The sequence below is a fragment of the Salvelinus alpinus genome, chromosome 10, assembly GCF_045679555.1.
Source record: "Salvelinus alpinus chromosome 10, SLU_Salpinus.1, whole genome shotgun sequence".
NCBI lineage: Eukaryota > Metazoa > Chordata > Actinopteri > Salmoniformes > Salmonidae > Salvelinus > Salvelinus alpinus.
In genome coordinates this window covers 85,459,427-85,469,855 of record NC_092095.1, presented here as the reverse complement: position 1 = coordinate 85,469,855, position 10,429 = coordinate 85,459,427, and the positions used below count along the sequence as shown (strand labels likewise).

The window sequence follows — 10,429 nt, the reverse complement described above, 5'->3', positions numbered from 1 at the left end:
CGACAGAAGGTTAGTTACCAGAGAGACGCGACAGAAGGTTAGTTACCAGAGAGACGCGACAGAAGGTTAGTTACCAGAGAGACGACAGAAGGTTAGTTACCAGAGAGACGACAGAAGGTTAGTTACCAGAGAGACGCGACAGAAGGTTAGTTACCAGAGAGACGACAGAAGGTTAGTTACCAGAGAGACGACAGAAGGTTAGTTACCAGAGAGACGCGACAGAAGGTTAGTTACCAGAGAGACGCGACAGAAGGTTAGTTACCAGAGAGACAGAAGGTTAGTTACCAGAGAGACGCGACAGAAGGTTAGTTACCAGAGAGACGCGACAGAAGGTTAGTTACCAGAGAGACGACAGAAGGTTAGTTACCAGAGAGACGCGACAGAAGGTTAGTTACCAGAGAGACGCGACAGAAGGTTAGTTACCAGAGAGACGCGACAGAAGGTTAGTTACCAGAGAGACGCGACAGAAGGTTAGTTACCAGAGAGACGACAGAAGGTTAGTTACCAGAGAGACGCGACAGAAGGTTAGTTACCAGAGAGACGACAGAAGGTTAGTTACCAGAGAGACGACAGAAGGTTAGTTACCAGAGAGACGCGACAGAAGGTTAGTTACCAGAGAGACGCGACAGAAGGTTAGTTACCAGAGATGCGACAGAAGGTTAGTTACCAGAGATGCGACAGAAGGTTAGTTACCAGAGAGACAGAAGGTTAGTTACCAGAGATGCGACAGAAGGTTAGTTACCAGAGATGCGACAGAAGGTTAGTTACCAGAGATGCGACAGAAGGTTAGTTACCAGAGAGACAGAAGGTTAGTTACCAGAGAGACAGAAGGTTAGTTACCAGAGAAACGACAGAAGGTTAGTTACCAGAGAGACGACAGAAGGTTAGTTACCAGAGAGACGCGACAGAAGGTTAGTTACCAGAGATGCGACAGAAGGTTAGTTACCAGAGAGACAGAAGGTTAGTTACCAGAGAGACGCGACAGAAGGTTAGTTACCAGAGAGACAGAAGGTTAGTTACCAGAGAGACGCGACAGAAGGTTAGTTACCAGAGAGACGACAGAAGGTTAGTTACCAGAGAAACGACAGAAGGTTAGTTACCAGAGATGCGACAGAAGGTTAGTTACCAGAGAGACAGAAGGTTAGTTACCAGAGAGACAGAAGGTTAGTTACCAGAGATGCGACAGAAGGTTAGTTACCAGAGAGACAGAAGGTTAGTTACCAGAGAGACGCGACAGAAGGTTAGTTACCAGAGAGACAGAAGGTTAGTTACCAGAGAGACAGAAGGTTAGTTACCAGAGAAACGACAGAAGGTTAGTTACCAGAGAGACGACAGAAGGTTAGTTACCAGAGAGACGACAGAAGGTTAGTTACCAGAGAGACGACAGAAGGTTAGTTACCAGAGAGACAGAAGGTTAGTTACCAGAGAGACAGAAGGTTAGTTACCAGAGAGACAGAAGGTTAGTTACCAGAGAGACAGAAGGTTAGTTACCAGAGAAACGACAGAAGGTTAGTTACCAGAGAGACGACAGAAGGTTAGTTACCAGAGAGACGACAGAAGGTTAGTTACCAGAGAGACGACAGAAGGTTAGTTACCAGAGAGACAGAAGGTTAGTTACCAGAGAGACAGAAGGTTAGTTACCAGAGAGACAGAAGGTTAGTTACCAGAGAGACAGAAGGTTAGTTACCAGAGAAACGACAGAAGGTTAGTTACCAGAGATGCGACAGAAGGTTAGTTACCAGAGAGACAGAAGGTTAGTTACCAGAGAGACAGAAGGTTAGTTACCAGAGAGACAGAAGGTTAGTTACCAGAGAAACGACAGAAGGTTAGTTACCAGAGAAACGACAGAAGGTTAGTTACCAGAGAGACGACAGAAGGTTAGTTACCAGAGAGACGACAGAAGGTTAGTTACCAGAGATGCGACAGAAGGTTAGTTACCAGAGAGACGACAGAAGGTTAGTTACCAGAGAGATGCGACAGAAGGTTAGTTACCAGAGAGACGACAGAAGGTTAGTTACCAGAGAGACGACAGAAGGTTAGTTACCAGAGAGACGACAGAAGGTTAGTTACCAGAGAGACGACAGAAGGTTAGTTACCAGAGATGCGACAGAAGGTTAGTTACCAGAGAGACGCGACAGAAGGTTAGTTACCAGAGAGACGCGACAGAAGGTTAGTTACCAGAGAGACAGAAGGTTAGTTACCAGAGAAACGACAGAAGGTTAGTTACCAGAGAGACGACAGAAGGTTAGTTACCAGAGAGACGACAGAAGGTTAGTTACCAGAGATGCGACAGAAGGTTAGTTACCAGAGAGACGACAGAAGGTTAGTTACCAGAGAGATGCGACAGAAGGTTAGTTACCAGAGAGACGACAGAAGGTTAGTTACCAGAGAGACGACAGAAGGTTAGTTACCAGAGACGACAGAAGGTTAGTTACCCAAGATAGTAGTCTCCAGGTGTAACTCACCTCTTGTGTTGGTATTTGTCAGACTTCGCCATGGCTTTGCCTGTTCCACTGATTCTTCTGATCTGAAGGGAGAAACCAGGGTCAGCACAATAGTAGGGGACCGGTAGAATAGGAGATGAGTAGGGGACTAGCATGATACCACTGTTTAACTTCACTAGGGCAGGGTGCAGCATTTGGAATTTTGGATGAAAAGCGTGCCCAAATTAAACTGCCTGCTACTCAGGCCCAGAAGCTAGGATATGCATATAACTGGTAGATTTGGATAGAAAACACTCAAAAGTTTCCAAAACTGTTCAAATAATGTCTGTGAGTATAACAGAACTGATTTGGCAGGCGAAAACCGGCAAAAAAAATCGATCCAGGAAGTAGGATTTTAAAATGTTTGTAGTTTTCTATTCAATGCCATTACATCCATTGACTTATGACTCAAATTGCAGTTCCTATGCCTTCCACTAGATGTCAACAGTCTTTAGAAATTGTTTCAGGCTTGTTTTCTGAAAAATGAGGAAGAACAGTCTGAATGAGTGGACCTTAAAGTTTCAGAGCTTTTTCATGCACACAACCGAGAGTGTGCGTTTCTTGTTTACCTTTTATATTGACAACGTTATTGTCCGGTTTAAATATGATCGATTATTTAGGCTAAAAACAACCTGAGGATTGAATATAAACATTGTTTGACATTTTTCTATGAACTTTACGGATACAATTTGGATTTTTGTCTGCCTGTTGTGACTGTGGATTACTGAAGAAAACAAAACTGAGGTTTTTGGATATAAAGAGACTATCGAACAAAAGGAACATTTATTGAGTAAATGAATGTCTTCTGAGTACAACCATATGAAGATCATCAAAGGTAAGTGATTAATTTTATCTCCATGTCTGACTTGTGTAACTCTTCTACTTGACTGGTTACTGTTTGTAATGATTTGTCTGCTGGGCGATGTTCTCAAATAATCGCACGGTATGCTTTCGCCGTAAAGCCTTTTTGAAATCTGACAGCGTGGATGGATTCACAAGAAGTTCATCTTTAAAACTATGTATAACACTTGTATGTTTTCTGAATTTATACAGTGCGTATTTCTGTTTTTGAATTTGGCGCTCTGCAATTTCACTGGATGTTGGCCAGGTGGGACCCAAGCGTACACTAGTGAGGTTAACAATAAAAGCTCAGATGAGGTAGTGACTGAAAAGCATCAGGTAGTTTCAGGACTGTTGACATTAGTCATCATCATCACTGCTTGGCATCTCATGTGGCCTGGTTGTTGTTTTGGGCCTCTAGCAGTAAAGGGCAGAGAGAGCTACTTACTCCCTTCTCCTCTAGGTGGCGTAGCCTGGCCTCCAGCTTGGCGCGGTTCTCAACTCCCATCTCAGCGTTCGTGTCCTCTCCCAGGGCATCGTAGCGGATCGCCAGAGATGCTTTGGCTGCCAGCATCCTGGAGATCTGAGAGGAGAGAAAGAAGCTTGATTAGAACATGACAGCAGTACTGTGGAGACATGCTGATTAAACTAGATCACACCTGGACAGCAGTACTGTGGAGACATGCTGATTAAACTAGATCACACCTGGACCATGACAGCAGTACTGTGGAGACATGCTGATTAAACTAGATCACACCTGGACCATGACAGCAGTACTGTGGAGACATGCTGATTAAACTAGATCACACCTGGACCATGACAGCAGTACTGTGGAGACATGCTGATTAAACTAGATCACACCTGGACAGCAGTACTGTGGAGACATGCTGATTAAACTAGATCACACCTGGACCATGACAGCAGTACTGTGGAGACATGCTGATTAAACTAGATCACACCTGGACAGCAGTACTGTGGAGACATGCTGATTAAACTAGATCACACCTGGACAGCAGTACTGTGGAGACATGCTGATTAAACTAGATCACACCTGGACAGCAGTACTGTGGAGACATGCTGATTAAACTAGATCACACCTGGACAGCAGTACTGTAGAGACATGCTGATTAAACTAGATCACACCTGGAGAGCAGTACTGTGGAGACATGCTGATTAAACTAGATCACACTGATTCTAGTGACGGCTGGAACAAAAGCCTCACCTTGCCCTTGTTCTTGGCCGAGGTCTGTCCCACCAGAGAGGCGTGGTAGATGAGACCATATTTGGGCGTGTCTCTGCGCGTCTTCAGGGCTCTGAACAGGGCCTTCTCTGCTCCCAGGATCTGGACTGTGGAGGCCGGGTGCTTGGCCAGGTTCAACAGGGACCCTGTCAGAGAGAACCAGAACATTTAGGAGCGGTTGGACTTTACAGCCGCCTACTACAGGTGTCCAGGTAAAAGGTTTTAATACAAGCTCAGATGAGGTAGTGACTGAAAAGCATCAGGTTTCAGGATTGTTGACATATAGTCATCATAATCACTGCTTGTTTTGTGTTGTGAATGATTCCTGCGGTGTGATTGGCTGTTTAGATCATGACTCACCGGCATGTGAGATGAGCCGTGCCCCCACCAGTTCCCCCACCATGACAGTCAGGTTGGGAGCGATAGCCATCATCCTGTTCTTCAGATAGTCGTACAGCTGGGTGCGGTACTCCGTAATATCTATCACCTGGTCACACAGGTGCATGATGTTGCCGATGTCCTCCTCGGACACCTCCGTTCCCATGGAGATCTCTGCGGCCAGTTTGACCTCTGCCTCCACCTCCTCGGGGAGATGTTCAGACAGGTCAGTGGTTGCCACGTTGGTACGAGCCCCTATCTTGCGGACACTCTTGCAGTAGGCCAGGTTGTCAGTGATGATCTTCCCCACCTCGGGGAAGTGCCAGCCGTACCACTCTCTACAGCGCATGATGTAGTTGTTGAGCTCCTTGTCCAGGTCATCCAGCAGAGCTGCACAGATCAGACCACTAGTTACACCTGCTACAGAGCTACAGACCATAATACTAGTTACACCTGCTACAGAGCTGCACAGATCAGACCACTAGTTACACCTGCTACAGACCACGTTCTATAGCAGAATGGGCCCACCTTCTATAGCAGAATGGGCCCACCTTCTATAGCAGAATGGGCCCACCTTCTATAGCAGAATGGGCCCACCTTCTATAGCAGAATGGGCCCACCTTCTATAGCAGAATGGGCCCACCTTCTATAGCAGAATGGGCCCACCTTCTATAGCAGAATGGGCCCACCTTCTATAGCAGAATGGGCCCACCTTCTATAGCAGAATGGGCCCACCTTCTATAGCAGAATGGGCCCACCTTCTATAGCAGAATGGGCCCACCTTCTATAGCAGAATGGGCCCACCTTCTATAGCAGAATGGGCCCACCTTCTATAGCAGAACGGGCCCACCTTCTATAGCAGAACGGGCCCACCTTCTATAGCAGAATGTGGAGGAATGAAAGCTAAAGGTGAAACTATCTTCACTATTTCGTGAGGGGCCCGCTAAAATGTTCTGCTGTCAAGGGGGGGGGGGGGGTTAATGATGTGGGATGTGTACGGCCCCTCGAGGTTTTTGTGCCCCCCAACCCCATCAAAGTTGCCCATCCCTGGTCCAAGAGGAGGTACTTACAGATAGCTTGAACTATCATGGTATCCACTTTGTCAGGGCTGAACTTCAGCTTGTAACGGGACAAACTGAGGAAAGAGAAACAGATCAGGATCTGCCACAGCAGCCTTTCAGGTCTTATGAATAGGACAGAGAGAGGTGCTGCCTCAGGGGTAGTGACGAATGCTGAGGAAATCCACATGAGGTTTCAGACAGCATGATATAATCATCGGCAACACACACACACTACATATTAACGTAAGTAAATTATAAAGTGTTTCGTCTGTAATATCTTTTGTTATAAGACTAGTTGTCGTCATCTAATGGGATCCTAATAAATCCAAAAACACCAAGTGGTGTGTGTGTTTCACCCCACCTGTGAGCCAGTCCCAGAGACATGGCGCTGATCTCCCGGGGGGGCAGCCCAGTGATCAGGGCCTCCATCTGTGTCCTGATGCCTCTCATCAGCTCTGCCACCGCAGGGCTGTGGACACAGCTCAGGTTCAACTTCTCCTTGATGACGCCCCCCAGCTTAGCGTCGCTGATGGCCAGCTGTTCATGAGCTTCTTTAGCCACCACTTTCTTCAGGATCTTCTTCAGACTCTTCCCCATCTTCCCTTCCGTCATGGCAGTGGCCGCTGGGCACAGGAGAGAAGATGTGTTATAGTTACAACATGAAGACAGGAGAGACGTGTACACGCTACGCGCTTCAGCACTCGAGTCCAGTTCTGTGAGCTTGTGTGGTCTACCACTTTGCGGCCGAGCCGTTGTTGCTCCTAGACATTTCCATTTCCCAATAACAGCACTTAGTTGACCGGGACAAACTGACTTGTTGGAAAGGTGGCATCCTATGACAGTGCCACATTGGAAGTTACTGAGCTCTTCAGTAAGGCCATTCCACTGCCAATATAAAAAAATAAACACATTTCACTTTTATTTAACCAGGTAGGCTAGTTGAGAACAAGTTCTCATTGCAACTGCGACCTGGCCAAGATAAAGCATAGCAATTCGACACATACAACAACAGAGTTAGACATGGAATAAACAAAACATACAGTCAATAATACAGTAGGAAAAAAAGTCTATATACAATGTGAGCAAATTATGTAAGATAAGGGAGGTAAGGCAATAAATAGGCCATGGTGGCAAAGTAATTACAATATAGCGATTAAACACGAACGGTTGATGTGCAGAAGATGAATGTGCAAGTAGAGATACTGGGGTGCAAAGGAGCAAGATAAATAAATAAACACAGTATGAGGATGAGGTAGATAGCCCATCTGTAAACAGCCTATGTTCAGGTGCAGTGATCTGTGAGCTGCTCTGACAGTAATGTTTGGCTATGGAGATTGCATGGCCGTGTGCTCGATTTTATACACCTGTCAGCAACGGGTGTGGCTAAAATAGCCGAATCCACTAATTTGACAGGGTGTCCACATACACTACATATACAAACGACGTATAGCTCCAACATGAAGACACACAGGACATTGGTATTATGTATTAATTCATAGAATCCACATTGTTGTTAGGAGGCTGAGTTCTGGCTGCGGTCAGTGTTTGTTACCATGGTCACGGTTTTGTTACCATGGTCACGGTTAGCTGAGGTCTCTGTGGTAGTGAGGAATACTGCTGAATGACCACATGGTTGATTCAGACTCCTAAAGGCTTCTGCATGCTTCCCATCACAAACAGGTGGGAATAGTTAGTGCATATCTTAGGAAACGTGTTTGGTCTTCAGTCAGGGTTTTCCCCCGGCTGTTTGTGCACACTTCAACGATACTCATTTTTCATTCACATTTTCTAACTTCATAAAATACAGCACCAAACAGCTTACTTAGATGTAAAATTGTATAAATAAATAAATAAATAAAACATTTCTTGAGCCATCTTCAATTAATTCTGACTGGTTTGAGGAAGTGTATACTGGCTACGGCGTCTCAAGATGGACAAACAACTATTGCCGCTTTTCTCATTTTTCAAGCGGAGGTCTTTTAAGGGAGTATGCGAGCACACTTTTGGTTCACCTAGCTGACGCATGCATAAGCCTTAACTCTGACAGCCCGTGTGCACTAACTGGTACACTATAGTGAGCAACAACAGGAGAGGTGAAAGTATTGTGTCTACCTGCCAAAGCCTCTGTTGTGTCCTGGAATTTCTCAAAATGCTTCAACTTCACTCTGGAAGGAGAAATGGTGGCGACATGTTATTTGTCAACTCCAGAAACATGTTCCTTATGCTGATAATGTGTAATACTACTGTTCATTGACAACGTATTCCCTCGAATCTAAGCACTCCTTTCTCCAGATTTGGGGCCAAAACTCACACTTTGTTGGCCTTCTCCGGCGTTTCGAACTCCTTCCATAAACTGTCCACCTCCTGGAGCTTTGACTCATCTAGGACCTGAAACAAACAAAGGTTTAAAGTTCTATCAAGTACACGGGCATACCATACATTACTTGCATTTAACTCAAATCGGTTTACATGTGTTGTCATTAAAACCCCTGTCAACTGGGTCATGATCTGTAAAGGGTGACTAGAAAGCCAGCACGAGGTCCTTCCAAAGTACCACGCACCAGTTATGCTAACTAGGCTAGGAAGATAAGCCTATTTGAAATGTTGGGTAAGCATTGGCAACAAAATAAATCATTTAACTTCTAAAATATAACGGGTTCAAATAGTTGCAATTACAAAAGCCAAGTCCAAGGTACTAAAAGATCTGTATATCCAGCAGATATAGGCAACTTAGCTTGCTAACTTGCCACATGCAACGTGGTTGCTAACTTGCCACATGCAACGTGGTTGCTTAACTACAGCGTGTTGAATGAGAAGGCCCAGTTGCGGTAAAGGTTTGCATGCAATAATTACCACGAGGACCTTAATAGAGAAGCCATGTGTACTGTAAACAATGTGAAACAGGTCTTAACATATCTAGTTACTCCAGGAAAACAACGTATTTAGCTAGCTAATTACACCGCGAACCAGGTTAAATTATAAAAATAGTCATGCACCCATCTAAAATTATTAGAATTTAGAATATAACTTTAGCTAAATACTCACTTTAAATATTGCATAACCAGCAGCGGTTTCAAATAAAACAAGCATCTCTGACGCTTTTTCACCGTTTAAACCCGAAACAAAACGCTCTCCTACTGATCCTTCGCTAGTCGCAGTTCCAATAGAAAAGTGTTCCACGCGGTGATCTGTGTGCCTCACCCGGAAGCACGTCCTCTCTCCAACATCGCGAGAAGTGGCAGCGGGAACTATTTGGAGACAAACAAATCAGACTCGAACATTTTGGTCGCCAACCGCGTACACGTATTTTGCAGTTGTTATCGTGCTTAAGTTTCTAGCGCCAACAGTGCATGTTCCATACAGTAAAACCTTGCAGTACAAGACGATAGACGCAAATCCCCCCAAAATAAGACAGGAATTAATCAAATCAAATAAAAACGTATATATAAAAGTTTACTGTCACACACCGGTTAGTTGTTTTACAGGGTCAGCTATAGTAGTACAGAGCCCGTTGAGCAAATTAAGGTTAAATGCCTTGCTCAAGGGCACATCAACAGATTGTTTTACCTTGTAGGCTTGGGTATTCAAAACCGGGAACTTGCTGTTACTGGCCCAACATTAACCACTAGGCTACCTAGACGGGAATGTAAATATATATATGATGGTGTGTATAGACATTATGGACAGTATATCAATAGAAAAGGTGTGTACAGCAGTAGTTATATAAAGTACCACAGTATGAGTCATAATACCCATAAAACCTAGCGGTCAAACATGGAAATGGTTCCAATCGTTTTTTCCACCATTCATTTTTCCCACAGGGGATTTTAGAAACACTTAAAATCAGGGCTGTGTTTCGTGTACGCTTACCTTGGTGTGACGTTTTGATAACCATCTAAATCTCTCTCGGGAAAAGATTACTTTTATCAATATATTCGACTGTATTCGCCCCCCCCAAAAGGAAATGCTAATTAGCTGCTAATGTGGCTATCATAAAGAACTACAAATATCATGATGATCTGGATGAGACTGCAGAATCAAGGCAAAGGTAAGAATCTCTGGATTAACTATCTAATGTTAGCTAAATTTCTATTTCTGAAACTGTCCGCCGCCATTGTCGCACCCCCTATTACCAGCCTGTTCAACCTCTCCTTCATATCATCTGAGATCCCCAAGGATTGGAAAGCTGCCGCGGTCATCCCCCTCTTCAAAGGGGGAGACACCCTGGACCCAAACTGTTACAGACCTATATCCATCCTGCCCTGCCTATCTAAGGTCTTCGAAAGCCAAGTCAACAAACAGATCACTGACCATCTCGAATCCCACCGTACCTTCTCCGCTGTGCAATCCGGTTTCCGAGCCGGTCACGGGTGCACCTCAGCCACGCTCAAGGTACTAAACGATATCATAACCGCCATCGATAAAAG

At 44.9% G+C, this 10,429-nt stretch overlaps 1 protein-coding gene and 2 non-coding genes across 6 annotated transcripts in view; all 3 read right to left on the bottom strand.

The window, feature by feature from the left end:
* Positions 1–9,292, bottom strand: part of LOC139532892 (nucleolar protein 58-like) — a 58,287-nt gene extending 48,995 nt beyond the window's left edge. For 3 of the 4 annotated variants that reach the window (XM_071331048.1, XM_071331050.1, XM_071331049.1), the window contains exons 1-9: positions 9,048–9,292; positions 8,314–8,390; positions 8,115–8,167; positions 6,364–6,625; positions 6,012–6,076; positions 4,924–5,331; positions 4,546–4,709; positions 3,772–3,906; positions 2,466–2,527 (exon numbers count right to left, since the gene is read on the bottom strand). In XM_071331048.1, coding sequence (XP_071187149.1) covers positions 2,466–2,527; positions 3,772–3,906; positions 4,546–4,709; positions 4,924–5,331; positions 6,012–6,076; positions 6,364–6,625; positions 8,115–8,167; positions 8,314–8,390; positions 9,048–9,092 — 1,271 coding nt within the window. In that variant the 5' untranslated portion in view covers positions 9,093–9,292. The remainder of the gene's footprint in view (positions 1–2,465; positions 2,528–3,771; positions 3,907–4,545; positions 4,710–4,923; positions 5,332–6,011; positions 6,077–6,363; positions 6,626–8,114; positions 8,168–8,313; positions 8,391–9,047) is intronic. The other variant, XM_071331051.1, reaches the window with a different exon arrangement.
* LOC139533139 (small nucleolar RNA SNORD11B) lies at positions 3,626–3,705 on the bottom strand. Its single transcript, XR_011666724.1, has one exon. It is a non-coding gene; the product is annotated as a small nucleolar RNA SNORD11B (small nucleolar RNA).
* On the bottom strand, positions 4,790–4,870 carry LOC139533138 (small nucleolar RNA SNORD11B). Its single transcript, XR_011666723.1, has one exon. It is a non-coding gene; the product is annotated as a small nucleolar RNA SNORD11B (small nucleolar RNA).
* Positions 9,293–10,429: the final 1,137 nt, after the last annotated feature.